This window comes from Natrix helvetica, assembly GCF_964273705.1.
Source record: "Natrix helvetica genome assembly, chromosome: 1".
Lineage (NCBI taxonomy): Eukaryota > Metazoa > Chordata > Lepidosauria > Squamata > Natricidae > Natrix > Natrix helvetica.
In genome coordinates, this window is record NC_138548.1 from 89,447,557 (window position 1) to 89,472,431 (window position 24,875).

The following is a 24,875-nucleotide window of genomic DNA, read 5'->3' on the forward strand; positions in this document are numbered from 1 at the left end:
CAACATTAAAAAACACATATCACAAAAGTTAAAAGGAAATTAGATAAGTATCCAAAAAAACAAACCCAATTAATATAACAATAACATTTTAAAAATTAGATAAAATAAATAAAATTAACAGGCCAAGCCGGCTTGCTGGAAAAAATATTGGTTTCTGATATTTAGAAATGCTTGAGTCTTCTATAGACAGTCAGAAAGCATGATCTCCACTGGTAATCTCATTCCCTACCACCTCATCTTGTGGACATTGTCACCCCCCTAAAGGCATCTAGATTTATTCTGTCCTTTCCTCAAATCTGTTGTACATGAGATATTAGGGATCAGAATTGAAAACTGACCTAGGAAAAAAGTATAAAAGAAAGTTCTATTCTGCATTACATTTGGTGTTGCACGCTCTGTTTGATATATGTGTGTATAAATAATGCTTGCTGTATTGTTGGTAATACAGTAAATTATTGGTAAAGCTAAAACTAAAATTATTTTGTGACAGATTAAATGAAAGAAATAGTCTATTTGAAACTTTGCTGGCAGAGAAGGAGCAAAAGCTTTCAAGTGCAGTGGAAAGATTGGAACAAATAGAAGAGATAAGAAAATCACTTCAGGAAAAAGAACTTCTGAATAAAGAATTAAGCGAAAGACTTTTGCAAAATGAACAGAAGGTAAGTTGGACTGAGCCAGATAGATCGTAAACATCTCCAAGCCCCAAGAAATCTTTAAAATCACCTGCATGTCATAGTGGGTAATCTTTGTTTAAAGATTTCTTGTTCAGTGATAATTTGGAGTTATAATAACGCTGAATGAGAGGGACTTATTACTTCTTGTAACTGTTGCAGCATCCCTGCAGTGAGATAATCACCATTTGCAACCTTTACTACTAGCTTCTGACAAATAGAGTTAATGGGGGATATCGGTAGAAGGTCACGATGGTGATCATGTTACCATGGGATGTTGCGACTGTGCACGATTCACAACATCATTTGGGACTGCTGTTGTAAGTTTATGCAGTCATATGATGTCCTTTGTGACCACGTTGCTTAGCGGCAGAACTCCCAGTCCCAATTACCATCAGTAAGTGAGGAATACCTGTACTTTCATTGTTGTACAATAGAGTAATAGCTACGAACGGTAGATAGTTAAAACAGATGTTCATTTGCTTGTAGCCCAAATGAAGAGTATTTATTTTAACTTTATAAGGATTTAATTGTAGCTTTCTATGAATATATTAGCTTGGGAAAATTTAATCATTTTACTTCTGTTCAATGTCAATTATCATTTAGTTGTAGTTGTATTTTGCTTTTTTTTAAAGAAAAGTCTGTTTTGCAAAATTATTATATATTAATTATCATTATTAAATTACATGCACCTGTAATTAACTGTACATTGCTAATAATGAAATAATTTATTTGGTTTAATTATAATTAATTATATCAAATTAAAACTATATTTTTATGAACTTAGCTGGAAGATGTTTTGAAGAAATGCAGTTCTTACGGAGTAGAATGTTCAGAACAGAAAATTGTTATCAATGAATTAACAGAGAAAGTGTCTGTCTTTAAAGAAAAGGTAAAAAACTAAAGCATTGTCCTTTATGTAAAAATATTGTTTATGTGTATTCAAGTCTACATACATGCTAAAAACATTTCTTAACTAGTTAGTTAGCTAGTTTAGTTAGTTTACTTTATTGTCATTGCACCTCGTATAATGAAATTAGATGCCATCTTCAGTGTACATTATACATAAAACAAAAATATACATCCTTCACATTCTATACAACTGTATCTATATAACTAAAGATACAGTTGATGAAGGAATCATGATTACTTCCTTAATCCAGGAAATTTTAACTGTATTTTTCTTAACTCCCTGTCTCATGCTAAGCATGAGCCAGCAATGTGATTCAGCTGCCAAAAAAGCAAATGCAGTCTTAGGCTGTATCAACAGAGGGAAAGTATCAAGATCATGTGAAGTGTTAGTACCACTTTATTACACCGTGGTAAGACCACACTTGAAATACTGCATCCAGATTTGGAAGCTTATCAAGAAAGATCCAACCTGGAATTAAGGACAAATTTATTGAGAGTGAGAACAATTAATCAGTGGAATGGCTTGCCTCCAGAGGTTGTGGGTGCTCCATCAATGGAGGATTTTAAGAAGAGATTGGAGGATTTTAAGAAGAGATTGAATCATTCCAGTTGTCTGGAATGGTATAGAGCAGGGGTGTCAAAATCAATTTCATTGAGGGCTGCATCAGCATTATGGTTGCCCTCAAAAGGCCAGTAACTGGGTCACCATGACTAGGTGGGTGTGGCTGGATGAGCATGGCCAGCTCATGCCGCTCACTGGGCGCAGCTGACTCAGTATGGCTGACTCGTTTTTTCCTTTGGTTGCTGGCTGGGGTAGCCCTCGCAGTCTTCAGGGCAGCCCCATACAACTTGCGGGCCAGATGTGGCCCGTAAGTCTTGAGTTTGACATATCAGGTATAGAGTTTCCAGCTTGAGCAGGGGATTGGACTAGAAGACCTCCAAGGTCCCTTCCAACTTGTTATTCTTATTTTTAATTGCCTGAAATAATAGTAAAACTACATTGCCATCAGAAAGAGAAGAGACCCAAGGGAAAAGGTCTTACTCTTATATTGGTTGGGTTACACTACATGTCTTGGCCAACAATGAAGTAATACTTAAATTTATCATTTTTGTTTCCAGACTGCAAAACAAGATGCAGACATGCAGTTGATACAGCAGGACCTGGAACAGACAAACGAAGAACTTGACAGACTGAACACAAGTCATTTAGAAGAAAGATCTCAACTTATTCAAGATCTGCAGAGACGGGAAAGAGAAATTGACAACCTCAGGGAAATGTTGATTGAAAAGGACAAAGAAATTTCTGATCTTTCTTTGAATATGTCTGAGTATTCTGAACAAATCAGATGCAAAGAAGATGAAGTACGGGAGATGGAAAAAGCACTGTCCAAGGCGGAAAAGGAAGTCCAATTGTTGAAAGATGTACAAACAACTGATATGAAAGATGCAAGCATAAAATTTTCAGAACTTAATGAGAAGTTGAGAACAATAGAATCAGAGCTGGCAATAGTAACAGTTGAAAATGAAGCTAAAACCAAAGAAAATCTGGATCTTACTAAGCAAGTAAAAGAAGCAAGCAAATCAATTAAAGAACTTCATTCTGAAATGAAGAATCATGATATTGCATATAGTAATAAGCTTTTGGAGTGTGAGTCACAAATTAAATTGCTTAAAGAACAAATAAGTAAATCAACTGAAAAAGTGCAAGAAACAGAGATAAAATGTAGAGAGGAAATAGAGCAACTTAGAATCCAGCTTGATGAACATATCTCTGCAAACAAGAAATTAAACAATTTGTTGCAAGAGAGAGAAAACAAAGAACAAAGTTTTGTAAATGAATTGAAATCGGTAAAAGAATTATATAATCAACTAATAGTGGAAAGTGCTAAAAAAGATGAAGAATTGTCAACTGTATCCAGACAGCTTGCTGAACATACTGAACATCTAGAAATTGCCAAAAAGACAGTACAAGAAAAAACAGAGGTCATAATTTCATTAAAGGACAAGCTTAAAGTTATAGAACAGCAAAATGAGGAAGAAAAACTGAAATTTCTTGGTGAACTGGATAACAAAGCAATGGAATGGAAAAAAATAAAAGATGAGCTACAAGCGAAACATGAAATAATAAATAAGCTGGAAATGGAAAAACAAGCTAACATCCTGAGTAGTAAGCAATTAGTACTTGCAGTTGAACAGAAAGAAAAAGATTTAGCAAGTCAGATTAAAGTGACTGAAGATCTTAGAAATGAGAAGCATGTTATGGAGAAAGAAAAGCAACAGCTGATCAATGAGAATGAGAGTTTGTCCAAATTATTGGATGTAAAAGAATGTGAACTGTTGAAGAGTGCTCAGTGTATAGAAGAAATGGAAAGTAAAATAACTGGTAGTGACAAGGAACATGAACAATTGATTTCAGAGATTAATCAGGATAGAAAAAAATTAAGAAATAAAGTTAAAGAACTATCCATTTTTGTGAAAGAAAAAGAAGATTTGATTACGGAGAAAGAGAAGAAGTGTGAAATGTTGGATGAACAGCTCTCAGAAAAAAACGAGTTGACAAAACAATTGCATCAAGAAATACTTTCATTGAATACTCACTTGAAGGTTGTTAAAGACAGAGAATTGGCAAAAGAAGAAATGTTAAGGAAGGAAGAGTCAGAACATAGTAAAATGGTCCAACAGCTTAGTTGTGAGGAAGAAAAAATACTGTCATTGCAAAAACAAATTCAAGACTTAGAAATGGATCTTAATGAAAAATCAAAATCTCTAGAAGAAAAAGATGGACAGTATGAAAATTTATTAAAACAAATAAAAGAAAAGCAAGCTGATATGGTAGCACTGGAGAGAGAATTAGAAAAGCTTCAAGGTATTGGTCAGCAATTATCACATCAGATTGAAGAAAAAAATGCTGCTTTATTATCTCAGGGGCTAGAGCTGCAAGAACTTCACAGGCAAATTGTTAAGAAAACTGAAGAATGTGCAGCATTGAGTGATAAATTAGCATTATTAGCCAAAGAAGTAGATATTTTGAAATGTGAAAAGGATAATGCTTTTGCCTTATGTAGTACTAAGTCAGGTGAATGTGAAAAACTTCAGCATCAGTTATTAAAACATCAAAGTGAAACAGTATCCATGAAGCATGAAGCTCACATATTGAAGTTAGAAAATGAAAAATTCAAAAGAAATATTGAAACAATTCATTCAGCATTAGTTAAAAAATGTGGAGGAATAGCTCTTTTAAATGAACAGAATGATTATAATATTTTAACCTTTGTAGATTATATTGATAGTTTACTAACTGAAATAGAAACATTAAAAAGTAATTTTCATGCTAAAGAATCTCTCCTTTCCCAGAGAGAAGCTTTGATTCAGCAGATTAAAGAAAATAAAGATTTGGAAGAAAAACAGTATTTGCAGACAATTTCAAGTTTGCAGAACAAAGTCCAGACTTTAGATTGGGAAGGTGACAAATTTAAGCTTGAAATACAAGAAAAGAATGAAAATTTGCAGAAACAAGCTCAGGATTTAAAATTGTTTAAAGATAAATCTGAAGAGTCTGAGTTACTTAGATTTCAACTGTCTGAGAATATGAAAATAATTTCTGACCTCCATTTTCAGCTGAAAAATATGACAGAAAAGATAGAAGAATTAAATAAACTAATTACAGAAAAGGATACACTTGTAAAACAAAAGGAGGAGGAATATGCTAATTTACAAGCACATAACTCTGAAACTTCCTGTGTGCAGCAGAAAACTATAGAATCATTGATGAGTGAAGCAGCACACTTAAAAGCAAGTATTCTTGAAAAGGAACTGTTGATAAATAATATTTCTTCGCTTAATAATACCTTGAATGCTGAACTTCAGGACAAAAAGAATGAATATGAGACTCTGAAGAAGCAAGCTACTAATGTTGAAGAGTTAAACTTGAGTCTCAAAAAGGAAATGTTTGTTCAGGAGAAATTAATAAATGATATTAGTCAGACACTGTCAGAGAAACAGGGCTCTGCTTTGGATAATGCTAATCTTGTGAAACAAGTAAGAGAATTAAAAATAAAGGAAGAAAAAAATCAGTTAATTTCACAACTTCATGATCAAATAAATAAACTAACACAACAAATTCAAAAATTACAAGACAAAGCCCAAGAAAAAGATAATGCTTTCTTATCTTTGCAGGACAAATTTGCTGCTCAGTGTGAGCAAAGAAGTGAACTCAGTGCTGTTTTGAGTGAAAAAGAACAACTTATTGACGGTTTACGTAATTCTTTAAAGGAGAAAGATGTTGATGTGCAACTAGCAGAGAGTAATGTTCAGGCTCTTAATAATGAGGTGGAACTCCTTAGAGAAGAACTAGAAAAAAGTGCTGTGTCACTAAAGAAACTTTTGGAAGAAAAAGGTGAAAGCATTGCAACTAGCCATAAGAAAATTAATTCTTTGTCAATTGAATTGGAATCTGCAAAATTAGAGCACCGGAAAGCATTGGAACAAGGTGACCAGTGGAAGCAAAAATGTGAACAGAGAGAAATGGATCTACAAGTTGTACAGGAGAAGCACACTGAGCAGATAAAGCATATTGAATACTTAAATTCTGAACTTAACATCATAAATTCTAAAACCACTCAAGAATGTCACAATTATGTACTTTCCATAGAAAAACTGCAACAACAGGTAGATTCTTTAAAAAACGATAAAGCTATTTTAGAAGATAACTTTATTAAGTTGAGTGAAGAAAATAAAGAACTGGTTAAATGCCAGAACCAATTACAGCAGAAATCAAGCGAAGTAGAGGAACTTCACAAAAAAATAGAAACCAGTCAGAATGAGTCACAAATACACTTACATGCCATCTCTACGCAGTTGGAAAATGAGAGAGAACAGTTACTGATGCAGGTTAGTGTAAAGAATCAAGAGCTCTCTGAATTAAAACTGAAAATTGAAGAGTTAGAACAAAATCTCCTTGGGTTAGAAAATAGACGGGTGGTAGAACTTGATGGGGCAACTCAGCAAATCAAGATTAGTCTTGAGCAAGTAAGCAGCTTGAAAGATAATATGAAATCAAAAGATACTGAAATTCAGTCTTTGCAGGAAGAACACGAGATTATTAACAAACAATTATTCAAATGCCTATTTTCATTATTAAGCAGTAGGCACTTCAGTAACAATGATAATGAAGCTGGTCAGCAACCAACTGAAAGTAAGGCTGTGTTAGAGAAAATCTTTATTCTAATAAATAATATTCGTAGTAAAGAAGCTGAAGCAATAGAATTGCAGCAGACATTTTTAGAGAAAGAGGAAGAAATAAGTCACTTGTATGATCAGTTGAAAAACATGCAATCTCTCTGGGAAGAAAAAATGATTGTACAGAAGAATGACTTTCAAAATATAAGAGATGCTCAGCAATCTGAGATTGAACTCTTATCAAATAGATTAAGTACTGCTGAAGAAGCTTTAGGTAAGCAACTGTCTGTTCGTGAAGAAAATGAGTTTGCGTTAACAGAAATGAAGAAGCAGAACATTTTTTTCCAGGGAAAGATAGAAAAACTAGAAGAAGAACTTCAAGACAATTGTAAAACCCTAAAAAACAAATGTGAAAAAGTTGAAAAACTTTTAGAAGACCTTGAATGCAAAAATCAGATGATAGAAAACTTAAATTCAGAAACTACTCAGCAGAAAGATTTAATTGCTACTCTAGGCCAGCAATTAAAAGAAAAAGATTGCTCAATTACTCAGATAATGGAAACCAGGTCAAAGGAAATGGATACATTTTCAGAAGAAAAAAATGAACTATCTCTCAAATTGCAACAACTACAAGGCATGCAGAATAGTATGGCAGAAGAAGCAAGTGTATTATTGCAGCAGATAGAAGAATATAAGAAAAATCTTGAACTCAATCAAATTGTGTTGACCAACCAAGAAGCTACAATTAAAGATTTGTTGAATGAGAAAGAACAGACAAATGCTGCTTTTGAAAAATTAAGTCAGGAAAAGGAAATTCTGAAAAAGAAGCTTCAGGCAGCTTTGATAATAAGGAAGGATTTAACTCAGAAAATTAAGAAATTTGAAAAGAGTGACCAGGAATATTCAGAAAGAGAATATAATAAAACACAGCATTTATTGGAGCAAATTGATGAATTGACACAGCAGTCTAAAAATCTTGATTCTCAACTTAATGATTTGAAGGAACAGGTATTAGAAAAAGATAACAGGATAGATGACATGAACAAAATGTTATCTTCTAAAACAACTTCTTTGGAAATGCTGCAGAAGGAGGTTATAAGATTGAAGGAAGCCATTGCTGAACAAAAAAGCATGTCTGATCAAAATTTAATATGTCTAAATGAGAAAGATTCTTTGCTTGTAGAAATGCAGTCTTTGCTATCTGAAAAAGAGAAAACTTATGCTGAGAAATACTCTCAGCTTTTCTTAACCATAGAAAATCTCAAAATTGAAGCATCAAAGAGAGAAGAAACATGCAAGGAAATGAACAGATCAGAAGCTGGTGTAAACACCGAAGAACTTTTTCCTAGTGAAATTAATCAGCTGGGGAAAGAGAAGGAATTTTTACAAAAGAAAGTGCAGGTACTACTTGCAGCCCATAAAGAAAGTACTAAAACAATTCAAAAACAAAAAGAGGAGTATGCCAAATTACTAGCAAATTTTGATGAACTAACAAAAAGCTTTGTGTGCATAAAGGAAGACTATAAAGCCCTCCAGATAATTAATCAAAGAAAGTGTGAAGGACTTGAATCTACTATGTCACCATTACACACTGTGTATGAAGATTTAGAAAATGCTACAACTCTACCTGATGGTGAAAGTGCTAAACAAAAAATACTTGAATCAGAAGAGATGGAGAAGAAAAGTCCTGTTATGGTAGAAAAACCAGAAAGCTTAAGCAAGGTAGCAATAAAAGAGGATGAGAACTGTCACAGTCTAATGAAAGAAAAAGAAACATTTAAGAAAGAATTAAGACAGAAGTCACATGAACTTGATAGGAAGGAACATGAAATTATGAAACTGAAGTTCAGTGTTGAACAATTAGAACAACTGTATAAGCAAGACAATGACAGTATGGTGAATCAGAGAGGAGATCTTCGACAACAATTGGAAACTTACAAAGATGAATTAACAGATGTTAGAGTTATTATTGAAACAATAAATGAAACAGCTGTTTCCCATAAAATAGGTGATGGAGATGATCTGGAACAAATTGAAAAGTTGAAGCATGCTGTTCAACAAGCCAACATACTAATTTCAGAGAAGAATAAAGAAATAAAAAAATTAAGTGATTCTCTTAATGATTTCACGGGCAAAATTGACCATGGAAAGGAAATAATGGAAGAAATTTGCCAAGTACAACAAAATTTATTGAAAAATCAAGAAGAAGCAAAACATTTTAAATTAGTGTTTGAAGATTTGAGACAAAAAATAGTGGAGTTCACAAGCAACACAGAAAAATCAAATGAACAATTATTCAGCATGAAAGAGGAGTTAAGACATGTCCTTGAAGAAAATAAAAAACTATTGATAGAATTAAACGTGCTTCGTGAAAAGGGCTTACCGGTTTCTGATGTAAATGAAAATATGGTACATGAAAAAAGCAGCAAGAATTCCGAAACTGCATGGTTGCATTTTGATCATGTGCAGCAAAGTAGTGTTCAGGATGCAGACATCCCTAATCCATTGCTGGATGTTTCTTATGTAGAAAAAGATTCACTAGATTTTACTTGCACAACAGGAATGACATCAGAAAGACTAAAAAGTCAAGATCATCCGCCATTAGAAATAGCCATGGGACAAAATGTAAATGTAGAGAACTGTCAACTCCAGCAACAGAAGTGTGAAGAAAAAATTGGGGACCATCTCCAAAGAAAGCTCCAAGCCGCTTTAATATCACGGAAGGAAGCTCGGAAAGAAAACAAAGTTCTGAAAGACCAAATGGAGGCGCTCATGTCGGAAAATAAAGAACTAGTTAATAAGACTGATGCCCTTGAACTTCTAGTGTCTGAGTTGAGCAGAGACAAACAAGATTTCAATGAAATTTTGTGTAAAAATGAGGTTCTTGCAACAGAAAATGCTAGTTTATTAAATGAAAATGAAAATTTAACTGCTGCATGTGAAAGTTTGAAGTCAACAATGGAAACTATAGCCCAGGAGAAAGAAGCCTTTTCTTTTCAATTAAATTCCTTAAAGGATTCTCAGACAGTTGAATTGACAGGTTGGAAAGCTAAACATAATGAATTAAAGGAAGAGTATGAATCATTACTTCAGGCCTATGAAAATGTTAGTAGTAAAATAGCAGAAATGAGGCAGGTTATTGATGTGACTAGAAAAGAAAAACAGGAAGCTCTTCATAAAATAAGTTTGAAAGAGTCTGATAAACAAGAACTTCAAAAGTTGCTTCAAGAAGCCAGGGATGAAAATGCCATTGTGAAAGACCAGCTAGAACAACTGGTTGAATCAAAAAGCAAGGAAATCACTGAACTGTATACTAAAGCCGAAGAGCAGGCTTCTAAGCATGAATTAAGTTTGGAAGAACATGAAAAAATGATTGATGAATCTGCTCTTCAAAACAATAAGCTAATAGAAGAAAACAAACACTTAAAAGAAGTCTGTGAGACATTAAAACAAGAGCTAGAAAAAAATCAGGAAGAAAACGTATCTCTTTGGGAGGATTTTAATCTAATAAAATCTGCTCTGAAAAATCTCCAAATCCAATTGGGATTGAGGAGATTTGATATATCATCTGAGATTAGTGAAAGAGACTCCTTATCAAAATATATTCATTTGTTAACTGAAGAGATCTTAGGGAAAAAAGAGGAAAGTATGCATATTTTAAAACAAGAAAACAAAATTATATCAGAAAGATTAAAAGATGACCAAGATACAGACAATTTATTTAAGTTAGAAAATTATTCTAAAAGCTTTAATCAAGAAATAGTAAGCCTGGATGAAAAAATTAAAATATTAGAAGATGACAAATCTCTGTTACAAGAAGAATTAGAAAATGTTCAAGAAATATCTTATAAAATAAAAAATGAAAAAGAATATTTGGAGACCGAGTTGCTCAATCACATTAAAAAAATGGATCAAATGACAGACAGTTTGAATTCAAAGGAATTACAAATAAATTTACTCACACAGCAATTAGAAGATATAGAATCAGAGAAATCTAGTACAATTAGAGAAAAAGAAGAGCAGCAGCAAATTATCAGAGTATTTGAAGAAAAAATAAAATCTGCTCAGAGGGACAATAATGGGGCAAAAAACAAAACAAAGGAATTACAAGAGCTGTTGAAGGAAAAACAACAAGAAATTAACCAATTGCAAACGGATTCTATTAAATACCAGCTAATAATTTTAGATTTGGAAAAGTCACTGAAATGGTCACAAACAAGAAATGAAAAAACAGAGAAAGATTTAAGCAACATAGAAGAAAAACTTACTAAATCAAACGAAGAGTTGCAGAGTCTAGCTGAAAAATTCTCTTCACAGAAGACCTTGCTGGATGAAGCTAAGGCTGAAATTGAGAAACTAGCCATTGAAAACCTAAACAGTAAAAAAGAGCTTAAGAAGAAAGAGAATCAGATATTACTTCAGAAAAGACAATATGAACATGGCCTTCAGCAGCTAAAAACAACTTGCCCAGAGGAATGGTCAAACTTGGAAGAAAAATTCCATATTCTTCAGCAAGAGAAAGAGGAAATCCTTGGTGAACATCATGTGCAGAGAGAAGCTGACATTAGGGACTCTCAGAATAAGAATCTTCAAAATGAGTTGAATGATGACCTAGTGAGATTGGCAGCTTTTTCCTACTCTCTTCCAAGAGACAGGGACAGAGTCATTGAGAATAAACAGCAAGCAGGGACCAGTGATAGATTAATAACATCCTTACAAGAAGAAACAGAAGTAAAAATGTCTCAAATTCAAGAATCGGAACTGTCAGAAGAAACCAAGAGTGTAATGCAGGCTTCCATGGATTCACACAATTTTAATGAGCTTTCTCAAATAAAGGCAGAGAATATCACTTTGTGGAATAAACTGCATATGTTGACAACTGCTCTGACATCAAAAGAAGATGCTTTGCATGCATTAATTAAAGAAAACAGATCCCTTAACCACCTTATAAAAAACAACACTGTTGAAAAAGAGATGGAAGCACTGAAGAAAAATTTGACAAGTAAAGAACAGGAAACACAACAGCTTCGGTTAGAAAAACGTGAAATCAGAGCTGAGTTAGAAAAGCAGTTGGCCATTTCTGATCAAATGAAGAAAATGCTGAATAAGAAAGACACAGAAATTTCTGTTCTGATTTCATCAAAAGACACTGACACTTCTGGCTATCTCACTCAGATACAAACACTGCACCCACAGCAAATTTCGGAGTATGAGCAGCAGATAAAATGTCTACAGATAGCTAAAGAGCAGTCGGATGAAACTTGTAAGAAGATGCAAAATGAATTTAAAAATGTACAGATGAAAGTTGACAAAGCATCTCAAGACAGGGCTGAGATTGCCAGTGAAATAGATACTTTAAAGAAGGCAATGTCATCACTTCAGAATGACAGAGATTTCCTTTTTTCTAAGCATAAATATCTAGAGTGTGAACACAGAGATGCTTTATCTGAGAAAGAAAAGTTAATAACTGACAATGCTAATGAGACTAGGACATTGAAACAAGAAATAAGGAAGCTCTTGAATCAGATTGATGATCTTCATTCTGAAAATGCAATGCTCACTGCACAACTCTTAAAGTACAGGGAAGATCTGAATCAAGTGTTGTCACTAAAAGATAACCAATTGAAAGAATTACTTACAGAAAAATTGGACTACATTAAGAGTCTTCAACAGGAAAAATTAGAACTTCTGAAAAAAATGAAAGAACTCCAACAGTCCATGAAAGTACAAGAGGAGATAATCGAATCTCTAAAACTGGAAAATGGAAAATTAACATCAAAAGTGTCTGACTTGGAGATTCTGATTGCTTCCATAAATAAAATGCATTTGGAAGGAAATAGGCTTGAGCAGAAAAAAGAACCTCATACTGATTCTGGGCCTGAAGAAAATTTAGAGCGATTACCTGCACTCCAGGAATTGGTTATCAAAGAGAAAATAGATAGAAACAGTGATGCTAGATTACTGGACAATGAAGCCATTGGATTACCACAAAGGTGGTTAGAAATCCAACTTCAGAATAAAGAGTTAAGATCTGAACTTGAATCTTTTGGAAAAACTATGACAGCTCTGCAGCGTGATAGAGAAAGATTAATGGAAGATTTCAAGGTTTTTCAAAGCAAATCTAATTCTGAACTTGCATATGAAAAAAATCAAGTTGATAAATATGAAGCTGAACTCAAAGATTTTAAATCAAATATTCTTGATGTGATGGAAAAATATGCCTTTTTAAGTCAGACGCTGTTAAAAACTGAAGGCAACTTCACCCTTCATCAGCTGACTGATGAATTTGAAAACCTGTGCAAGAGATTGAAAACACAAAATCTTGAAATTAGTAGACTTTCCTCTGAGTGTGAGACTTATGTTCAACAGATGAATGCCTTTTCTAAGGCTATGGCCAGCCTTCAGGATGATCGAGATAGACATTTGCAGGAACTTTCCAAACTGAGAGTAGCTCATGAAGCTAAACAGAGCACAAACCCAGTGTCTATACCGTATGACTGCAACAGTGAGATTAGTTCACTTAAACATAATTTGAAGAGTCTTCAAGTGGATAGGGACAGACTGGTAAGTTGATGCCTTACAATATTATACAAAATAGAGGCTAAGGCTGCAATAGTATGCTCACCCAGGAGTAGGTAACATCGAACACAGTGGGGACTTCAGAGAAGATATGTATAAGATAATTTTGTAATATTTTTTCTCTTTCCATACATTTGAATTTACTGGTTAAAAAAAAAGTAATTATAGCAAACATGAAAAAAAGTTAATTATGTTTTCTTAATGTATTTCTCTTTTGTAGGCCAAAGAAGGAACTAATTCTGCAACAAATGACATATTGAAACTGAAAGCCAAAGTAGATGAACTTGAGAGAGACTTGAACCAGACAAAAGCTTTCCAAGAAGAAGCTGAGAAAGAAAGAGCCTCATACCAGAATGAAGTAGTTGCTCTGAGGTGTAAAATTAATTTTAAATGTTGTTTATAAAAGTCTGTGATTGCTTCTCCCCCCCCCCCCCCAATATGCAAAAGAGAACAGAGCTTGTGTATCACCTGTACATTAGCTGGTATGGTGTATTGGTGTGTCTTTCTGTTATACGTAATCTCTTTTTTTGGTTTAAAAGCTTAAGATACTACATTTAAAAGATCAGAAAGAGCAACCAAAGCAGCAGGACAGATCTCATAGTAACGTGAGAAAATGTGATATAGTTGATATATTGGACTAAAGTCCCAGGACACCTTACTGGTAACATTAGACCTTGTATTGGATTCATATTTTTAATTAATTTTTCTTCATTGTGTATGTTTTTCTTCAAGCCAGCCTCATAAAATTGAAACAAGAACGCTCAATGTTAAGATTAGGTTCATGAAATAGTCTAACTCTATTATTACCTTAATGTTGTTGCTCCAGAAAAGAAAACCATCTTCTTCTGACAGAATCTCAAGCACTTCAAGGATCTCTTTTAGAAAAGGAAAAGCAGGTTGCAGAACTAAAAAAAGTGCACCACGAAGTGACACAAAGAGCTGTACCTCCTGGCAGCAATTACTCAGTGAAGGTAAAACCACTACGCCATCAAGCAAAATAGCCAAAATATATTGTTTGCATTTTATATTAAATTTTGAATTTTTATCCATATCAATTTCCAAGTCATAAAAACCTTGAAATAAAAATCATGCATCTAAATAGGCTTCCTGGGAATAAGTCAATTGAAGAGAATAAAACTAATTGAAATGAAAATAAACAGCCTAGGACAACGATGGCGAACCTTTTTTGGCTCACGTGCCATAAGGGGGGGAACGCAGGGGGGTCATGCGCAAGCGTGCCATACCCATAATGCAATGCGCAACCCCCCAGTGCACATGCACGCAAGAGAGGCGCGACTCCCCCCCATTTTTCCATCCTTTTTTCGCCCTCCCCAGGCTCCAGAGGCTTTATAGGAGCCTGGGGAAGGTGAAAAGAGCCTTCCCCGGCCCTCCAGGGGGTTCAGGGACCTTCAGGAGGCTTCCCTGAAGCCTCCGAAGGGCAAAAAACGACCCTACGAGCAAACCGGACCCTATGAGCAAGCTGGAGGCTTCAGGGACCTTCAGGAGGCTTCCCAGAAGCTTCCGGAGAGCTCGTAGGGTCCTTTTTAGTCCTCCGGAGGCTTCAGGGAAGCCGCCTGAAGGTCCCTGAAGCCTCCGGAGGGCTTAAAACGAGCCTATGAGCAAACCGAAGTCCGTTCCCGAACTTCCTATTTGCCCATAGGCCCATTTTTTTGCGCTCCGGAGGCTTCAGGGAAGCTCCTGAAACCTCCGGGGGGGGGGGGGGCTCTTGTCGCCCTCCCCAGGCTCCTATAAAGCCTCTGGAGCCTGGGGAGAGTGAAAAATGGTTTTAAAAAAGGCTGAACTCAGCTGGCCAACTGACAGGGTAACGCCTCGCGTGCCCTGACAAATGGCTCCGCGTGCCACTGTGGCACACATGCCATAGGTTCGCCATCCCGGGCCTAGGAAAACCACACATTGGAGTTGCCTGACCAGGATGTCAGTTTCCTCAACCATTAGTGTATAAAACCTGGAATATTATATTCCCAGTCACAAAATTGATATTGTAAAATGTCCTGCTTCAAGCCAACAATATCATAAAACCCATATTTTTTCATATACTTACTGCATTACTATAAGCAGCATTATTGAAGCATAAATACCACAATCTGTAGCTAGGCCACTTCTGACTCCAGCTCTCTCTTTTTAGCCAAACACAGGGTTTTCTATTGTGCAACGACTGTATTCCGATACCACCAGATGGCACTAGTGTCCAATAATCTTAGCATTGCAAAGACAAAGTCTGGAACTGTGTTTTTAAAAGACATAATTCTTAATCCCACCGCCACACCAAAATCTGATAGCACATGTTCATACCGTGTTGCCTCACACAGAACATCATGTTGGTCAAAAGGGAGATGTTTTGGACAGCTGGTAGCTGTAGTCAGGATTTGAAGCCAATAAGTTCAAACCAGGGATGGATTCCCTAGAATCAGCAGGCTCAACCTTGGCCCACCTGAAGATGCGTGGACTTCAACTCCCAGAATTCCCCAGCCAGTTGAAGTCCACGCATCTTCAGGTGACCAAGGTTGAGAAACACTGTTGTAAAGGATCTTCTGGGGATTTGGGAGTATGCTAAAGTTCAAAGTGTCTTGAGTTTTTACTGTCTTTTGGTACTTTTTCAAGGGAGAGAAACTGGCTTGGGAGCACATCATATCACTATTGTTTTTTTAAAAAATCTTAATGGCAAGTAGCAATACAGGTAAAAGACTTGAAGTAAGAATGATTATATTTAGTTTGCAAAGCTTGTGAAGTAGTCTTTTCTAAGCATAGTCTGTGCGGTATGGAGAATTTTGTAGTCAGTGATAACATTTACAATACAATTATGCAATTTGCAAAGTTTGTTAGGTAACTCTAAAGTAGGTGTGGTGAAATTTTATCTTACACATGCAGAGAAAAGAAAGTACAGTATACCACCTCCATTTTTCTGCCACTTCAGATGCTTAATTGTCTTAAAAGTCTTAATGGGACAGGCTCGTGTATATGGTTTCTATGTATGTTGTATTCCTGTTCTATTCAATAGTGTGACAATATTATTGGAATAATTCCCATTTTCCAGTTCCTAAAAAAGATTTGATTCACTTCCCAAATTGGAAATATTTAACATAGCAAAACCCAATGAGTTTCTGTTCAAGCTCTCATGCATTAGTTATCAACTAATATGAACATATTAGTACATATAAAAGTATATGCACTATATACTTTTTATAGCATGGTAAAATGCTTATAATACAATACAATGCAATCCTTATTCAAGCCCAGGCTAGTCAAGAAGCTTGATGGCATGTATATCTTGGGCACATGCTATTCTGGAGTCTACTCTACAGAGAGTTGTAGTGATAAATACAATGTAGTAATAAATTTTCATATTCACCTTCCTGGAAATAGTGTGATAAAATTGTGGCAAGAGCAGTGGGAGAAGTTCAACAGGATGCATTCTGAATTGACATTGTATGCAATCACATTGTAGACTATTGGTAGTCAACCTAAGTTACATTGTCATGCTTTTATATATTGTGCAAGGGATTAGAATCTGTTACTCTTGCTGGAAGCGGAGATGTCTCTGATCAAGTGAAGCAACTGCTAGCTGAAAGAGCTCATTTACAGAATGAACTCCAGCGTTGCTTTCAGGAGGTGCACCAGAGAGAATTGAAATTCCAACAAATAAACTCAAAGGTAAGTAAGAAGATACAGCAAAATTGTTCAACCAATGTGGTATTTGATACTTGTATATGGATTTTTCCTCAGTAAATTTGCATCTGCCCATGGAAATTGACTCAGTAATACATTTCCATGTACTACACTAACTTCTGCTACAAGTTAATTTGAAAAAAAACCAGTTGAATTTAACTTTACAAAATATAATAAATAAGTATTCAAAATGTTAATTTCCTTCCTGCTAATGCCTTAGCATAAACCTAAGCTTTTAATCATCTCTATTCAGAATTTAGTAAGTGGTGTGAAGCTCAGTATAGAAATAATGTGGAAATTATATACATTTGTGTATATACTGTATGTATTCTTTCAAATAAATACACAACTTTGATTTAATATAGAAGTTGGCTATCTAATGATAATATTTAGATTCTATTAGCATCTCTGTGCACATTGATGAATTTATCCAATCCAAATTATTGTAGGTAATGCAGTCGGTGCAAGAAAATGCTGTATTGTCTGCTCAACTAAAAATGGTGTCCCAAAATTTGCAAGATAATCAACTTCGTTATAATGACCTCCAAAATCGTCACTTGCAGCTTGAAAGGGATTATCAGCTACAAGTTGCTTCTGTTCAAGGTAACACCCAGGTAAGAAGGATTGGCAATTTTGAACAGACACCGAGAAATAGTCTGCATAGAAAGTAGTCTTATCCACACAGTTAAGTTTGAATTAATTTCTGTAGATCTAGGAGTTACCCGTTTTCTGAGGTGCTATTTATCTTTACAAATAGAAGCAAATCACTTAAGTCTTAAGACTTTTGTTCCAGTTTTTCCAAATAGAGTAAATAGTTGCAGGAAGAGGAAGGGATCAAGAAGTGTAATTTTCCCTGCTTTCTTCAAAGAGCATAACTCTATCTCATACTTTAAAAACCTAGAAGACAGTACACACTTATGACTTATGTACCATCCCCAAAGTTACATGATCAAAATGGGGGCATTTGGCAACTAGCTTGTATTTATGATGGTTACAGTGTTCCAGGGTCATGTGGACACCATTTGTGACCATTCCAGCCAGCCAGTTTTCAGCAAAGTCAATACGGATAGCTGGATTCATTCAACGGCCATGTGATTCACTTAACAACTGTGGCAAAAAGGTCATAAAATTGGGCCTGATTCACATAACAACCTCCTTGCTTAGCAGTGGAAATTTTGGTCTCAATTGTGGTAGTAAGTCAAGCAATATCTGTAAGGCCAAAAAAATAATAAAGGTATAAAATAAGAAAAACAAAGAAAGTACAACTAAAATCTAGCTTGCCATTTAGTATTCCCATATACTACACTGCTATGTTGTTTTTTGATCTTGAAGACAAATCATCCTTTTATCTCATCCATAATATAACCTCATGCATTGCCTTTTTGTTCTTTTCACTTTATTTCTTTTTGAGGGTATCAGTTGCATTTAATCCCAACCTCAGTTTTTCCCTCCTCAAGCTATTCACTGTCCCTTCATACATTTGTTTTGTAATCTACTGCCAGCAAACTTTATGATAAATGCAAGTAAGCCTCTTACGTGCAGGTAGTCCTTGAGTTGCAACCACAATTGAGCCCAAAATTTCTGCTGTTAAGTGAAACATTTGGTAACTGAGTTTTGCCCCCATTTTACCACTTCCTTGCCACAGTTGTTAAGTGAATCACTGCAGTGGACATGTTAGTAACCCGGTTGTTAAGTGAATCTGGTTTGCTCATTGATTTTGCTCGGGAGAAGGTCGCAAAAGGTGATCACATGACCTTCATAAATATAAACCAATTGTCAAGTGTCTGAATTTTGATCACATGATCATGGGTTGCTACTATGAAAGTGGTCATAAGTCACGCTTTTCAGTGCCGTTGTAACTTTGAACAGTCACTAAGCAAGACTGCCTGTATTTCCTTTATTTTGGAATTAACTATAAAGAAGGGAAAGTGACTTATTTTAATAAATGTGGTATAGGTTTAATTTTTGACTTTTATGAACGGTTTTCTCACAAATGGCAAAACGGTATCGAACATCAACATCAATATTGAAATAGCGTATCATGTTACTGTTTTAGAACGATCTTCCAACTGAAGTTCCTCCAGGAGCTCCCCAAGAAAGAGCTGCAATTACTGTTGAAATAGACGATATGGAACTCAGCCAACTCAAGAAAAGGTTGCTATTTATTTATGTCATAGTAGCACTTAGCAATAGCTCTTAGCACTTAGACTTATATACTACTTTACACTCCTCTCTAAGCGGTTTACAAAGTCAGCATATTTTCCCCAACAATCTGGTTCCTCATTTTACCCACCTCAGAAAGATGGAAGACTGAGTTCAACCTTGAGCCTGGTGAGCTTTGAACTGCCAAATTGCAGTCAGCCAGCAGTCAGCAGAAATAGCATGCAGTACTGCACTCTAACCACTGCGCCACCAGGGCTCATTGTGGTAGCTATAGTTGTTGCAGTAGTAAAATACATTTTGATGGTTAAGATGTAAACTGCACTATGATATAATTTAAGGAAAGGGCACTGGTTTAACTTTAAATATTTAAAATAATTCTTAAATTGAGTAATTTTAGTTTAGTAATTGAATAAAAGCAAAAATTAATAAAAATAAAAGTGAGACTATTTTTTTCTTAATGTGTAACTTACTTCATGTGTGGGTTTGCACTAGACTTGTAGACCTGGAGGGACAACATAATTCAGAGCAACAGACCATAATACGACTGACTGAAAGGCTCTCGGAAGAAAGGAATAGAAGAAAAGTTGTGGAAGAGGCTTTGGGACTGTCTGAGGAACAGATTAAAAGGTAGACATACATAGAGAGATCTTACTGAGCTTGATTTCAAAAGGCAAACCTTTTGTCTTTTATGAAAAACATGTTGCTACAAGGCCTGGAATGCACTGACATACGTATGTAACACTTCACAATAGCCATTTCTTTAGATTTGATGTACAACCAAGAATTTTTTTAAACATGTCTTCTTGAGTTATTGTTATTGTGAGTTATTGTGGGATTTCTTTACATTGTAAATATTTGGAAATAAAATTCAGACTTACAAATACAATATGGCTGTACAACTATGGAGGATAAGAATCTTGTAAAATCCAACATTGCCCTGAGGAGTCATGTTTCAGGAAGCAATTACTAAATACATTTCGGAACATCGATTCAAATATATTATTTTACTACTACTGAAGTGATAAAACATGCAATGTTATTATAGCTCTATAAATAATAATATTTATCACTTTCGTGACTGCCGTTATATTTTCTGATACTAATCGAGCTAATCTCTGTATATGCTAATCTGATAAATGGAGGTCGCATTGGCTAATTAATATACTATTCCATAATCTCAGTTTGTTATTTTAACAAATCTGTCCCTTTTTTATAATTAAAATTGTGATTTATTAAAATTACATGTCAACTGATGTAGTACTTCACTAATAATGCATATTGCACAAATGCATATGATTAGTTTTTTGTGCAACACAATGTGCTAATTTTAACATGTTTGGCTTGGCACCGAAGTTCTTGCAAGACTTTTACTTCTAACCCATTAACCTGTCTGAGGTAGTTCTTCTGGAAGATTCGGCCCATTTTCATGAGGTGAGGAGAGATGATCTAAAAACATGCTTTTTCTCCTACAATGGTGCCTACTTTTTGGAACAGTCCTCCTCTAGAAACTAGGCTGGTCCCTTTGATAATATTATACTGTATAAGCCAGTGAAAGTTGAACTCTTTCAGAAGTCATATATGATACAGTCCCTTTTTATCATTCCTTCTTTTTTCCCTCTACTTTCTATTCTTCCTGCTACTTTTTCTTTGGTGGGTTTTTTTTTTAGTTATTGTGCGCTGTGATGATTAGGAAAATTATACTGTAGAGAAATGTTTGTCTGTTAATATTATTTTTATCATAGAGACTTTACTACATTAAATTGCTATAAGGGGTGGGGGGGAATGTTTTGTTTTTGGATTATTATATTATATTTTTGTTGTAAGCAACCAGAAGTTGAAATTATTTGTCAGCATATAAATTTAATAAGTAAAGAAAACAAATAGGACTTTAATTAAAAAAAATCTTGCCTGCTTGAAAAGTAAGAAAATCTAACATTGTAATTTGAAAAAAAAAATTAAAAATCATGATTCAGAGAAAAGTATACATAAATAGTTGATTATGGCTTAGAAATTTCTGGGATGCTGAACTGTATTAACTTTTCTTTCAAGGCTTGAAATGACTACTTACAGATCATCACCCAGGGATTATGCTGTTCAGATGGAGTCTGATGAAGAAAGAGAAGCTCTGGTCATCAATCCAAATGAACATCTTGTAGTGCAAAAGGTAAGATTATAAGATGACTCTCCCTCATTGATGTGAAAATAACTCACATCAGAAAAAAAAGCAGAGAACATGTGATGAAAATAATTTCCCATTAGACTTTGTGCCTCTAGATTCTCAGTAAGTTCTTTGCTTTGCATCCAGAACTAAAATAATTCCGGTATTTTAACAAAATTCTGGTTATGTGGTTTTCTCAAATGCCATGTGATCTCACCTTTCAACAGTTGCAATATTTGAATCACTTAAAAAAAATACATAGCTATCAACGTGCTGCCCTTTGAAATGCCATTGAATTACTAAGATGTCTATGTTCAAGGGCAATCCTCTATGTAAATATACAAATAATTGCGGATATTAAGACTGGAAGCTCAGTCAATCATAAAACTCAGCAGGTGTCTTTGAGCTGATAACTAGCTCTATCTCCTAAAACTAAAATAATAATTTTAAAAGCAAGTTTAGTTCTTGGAGAAAGAAATATGTCAAAGAAATAGATAAAGTAGCTAGAACATCTGAGGGTATAATCACTTCAGATGATATATGACACTTAGAATTGAATGAATTCTTTTATTGTTTAGTTTTACTGAGTTTGCACACTGATGTCATGAAAAATATTTGTGCAAGCAGTCCCAACAATCAGATCTATTATTGCATTATCAAATTTATGTGCCTATGAAAGTTTTTGTGTCACAATTATTAATTAAGTCTGTGTTTACTGAACAGATCAAATAAAAAGTTTCCAGTGTATACTTTTAAGCAAGGTGTATTCTTTAATTTTGTGCAGGTAAAAGGAGGAGCACTTTCTATTAAGAGATGGATTCGGGGACGAAGTATTTTCTGCTCCAAGTTGCTGACCTCACGGACAAAATCTCGCTATCTTTTTCTTAGCTATTTGGTGATGCTACATCTTCTCGTTGTCTTATGTCTATCAGGCGTCTTATAAATGCACTGAATTTGCTGTGTGAATTATTTTGTGTGCCAATTTGAGATAATGGACTTCTCAAAAGCTACTGTAAAGCTATGCACTGGATACAGTTTATATATTTTCAGCATAAGGTGTGGGTTTCAACTTCATTAACAAGAAGTTTTAGATGTACATCCAGTTGTTCCAAAGTTGATTTGAGTAGCTCTGTAACAATGGAATATATTTGCTAAGAAAAAAACATTATCAAAACACACTACTAGAAGCTGCTGAAATTGGGATGTTTAATATATTTGGGGGATATGGAATATCTTAACACTGTCAAATCAGTTGTAAATGCTATCTTTTCTATATACATTTATTTTAACAGTTGAACTATACATTTGGGGAAAACTATTCTCAACTGTTGAATTTCTTTGCTTCTTGATTATAACAAGGAGCTCACAGAGTGCAATATAGGGAGGGAAAGCTAGAATCATTATGAATTTCTGAACTTTAAATAAAATCTTAAGAACTGAACTTGTCTGTGATATATTGAATGCTGCTATAGTCTGCATATGAGAAGATTGGCAATAACGAAATCTTTTTTTCTGATTAAAAAATAGAGAAGGGCGCAGTTTTTGAAAGTGTTTAAATTTCTTGTTCTGAGATCTTGGAATCAGATCCAAAACAACAGCTAAAAATTTAACAGTTTAAATTTAAAAATTTAACAGTTAGAACAATTAATCAGTGGAACAACCTGCCTCCAGAAATTGTAAATGCTCCAACACTGGAAGTTTTTAAGGAGAGATTGGATAATCATTTGTCTGAAGTGGTGTAGGGTTTCCTGCCTAAGCAGTGGGTTGGACTAGAAGACCTCCGAGGTCCCTTCCACATCTGTTATTCTGTTCTGTTCTATTCTGTTCTGTTCTATTCTAATTTTAGTTTTTGTTGTTTGATGAGACATAACATAAGGGAAGTTTTTGTGTTGCATAAAATGAAGTTTTCCAATTCACAGTAATTTATTATTTTAGATATAATCTAATTGCACAGCACATTAAGTGTGTGGTTGATAACATTTCAGGTTTTATCATCTAGTAGTAATATCAACAATAGACATGGAGGAGAGACTTGGGAGAATAATAATTTCTGCACTTGGTAGTACTAATTTGAGAAATTTATGATCTGACTAATAATTCTGATTACCTTTCATATTGAAAGGAAAAAGTTTGTCATAAGAAGAAATTCTAAATACCATTGTAAGTATACCTCTTTTATTTACTTTTTGTAAAAAGGTAATTTCACTACTAAAAAAGGGAGAATTTTTTTCAAGGATAATGAATCACATTATGATGAACTGGCACTGAAAAAACACCAACTGTCAGCGTTCCAAATATCATGCAGAATTAAATCGGAGTCCACGCCAGAGCTATCTCTAAAGTTCCAATTTAATAATACAGACATGTTGGCACATCTGTGGGAATCCCAATTCTGGAAGTTACCTAGGATTCCCATCCAGTTGAAAGTTCATGAACTTGCTCCCACATCCACAAATCCATCACATGGTCCAATCTTCTTCTTCCACGCTGGCATCTCCACCCTGCTGGTTCCGGTCAGGTGTCGAGGTGCGGAGACAAAGAATAACCTTGAGCTTCTAGAAAGGATTTTTTTATTTTGAAAACAACACATTCTACTGCTTGCTATTCCCCCCCCCCCCCTTAATGAAAAGGCATACTAAAGATGAAGCTAGACAGAGAGAGTGGCAGGCCAAAGATTCTTAAAAGAACCACTGCAGGCCTGACAGGCGGCCTCTCTTCAAAAGGGGAGCATTTTCTGGAAAAGAAAAATAACATAAAAGTTACCATAACACAATTAACCACCTCTGCCTCCCCCATGGGGACCCTTTGGCTTATCAGGAAACTTCTCATGGAATTGTTTCAATAATTTATCCGCTTTTAGATCCCAACTTTTCACCCACGTAGCTTCAGACAAAAGGTACCCCTTCCAATGCACTAAATACTGTAAGCGACCTCTATACAGCCTGGAATCAAGTTTTTTTTCACCTCATAATGTGTTCCCCCTTCTACCACTACAGGAGGAGGGGGAACTTGGGTGGATGGTCTTATGCTAGACCTCATTACTGGTTTCAACAAGCTACAATGGAATGGTGGGTAAATTTTCCCTAGAATTCTGGGTAGGCTGAGTCAAACTGTAACTGGGTTAATTATCTTTTCTATTGGGAAAGGACCTAGAAATTTTGGACCTAATTTCTTACTAGGCATTCTTAATCTTATGTATTTGATAGATACAAAAACTTTGTCCCCCACACGAAAGGGGAGTTGGAATGAGCAATGTTTATCATCTTGCTTCTTGTAGGCTTCTGCCACATCTGCTAGAGCCTTCTTCGTATTTTCCCATCCCTTCTTTAGTGTGTCCATCCATTCATTCAGAGACATGGAGGAGGGAGGTTCTTTAGGCAGCTCAGGCATGGGAACGAATTCCATGCCACTGGTAATCTGGAAAGGAGTTAATCTGGTACTGCTATGGACCGCATTGTTGTACGCCACTTTGGCAAAGGGTAGCAAGTCCGACCAGTTGTCTTGCTGATAGTCCACATAACATCCGA

At 35.1% G+C, this 24,875-nt stretch overlaps 1 protein-coding gene across 7 annotated transcripts in view; it reads left to right on the forward strand.

Annotated features, from left to right (window-relative positions):
* Positions 1-22,789, forward strand: part of LOC309383476 (uncharacterized protein) — a 55,402-nt gene extending 32,613 nt beyond the window's left edge. For all 7 annotated transcript variants that reach the window (XM_081936081.1, XM_081936082.1, XM_081936083.1 and 4 more), the window contains exons 19-29: positions 491-659; positions 1,459-1,563; positions 2,703-13,325; positions 13,561-13,712; positions 14,167-14,311; positions 16,860-17,012; positions 17,477-17,641; positions 19,084-19,181; positions 19,683-19,817; positions 21,240-21,354; positions 22,133-22,789. In XM_081936081.1, the coding sequence (XP_081792207.1) occupies positions 491-659; positions 1,459-1,563; positions 2,703-13,325; positions 13,561-13,712; positions 14,167-14,311; positions 16,860-17,012; positions 17,477-17,641; positions 19,084-19,181; positions 19,683-19,817; positions 21,240-21,354; positions 22,133-22,291 (12,019 nt within the window). In that variant the 3' untranslated portion in view covers positions 22,292-22,789. The remainder of the gene's footprint in view (positions 1-490; positions 660-1,458; positions 1,564-2,702; positions 13,326-13,560; positions 13,713-14,166; positions 14,312-16,859; positions 17,013-17,476; positions 17,642-19,083; positions 19,182-19,682; positions 19,818-21,239; positions 21,355-22,132) is intronic.
* Positions 22,790-24,875: the final 2,086 nt, after the last annotated feature.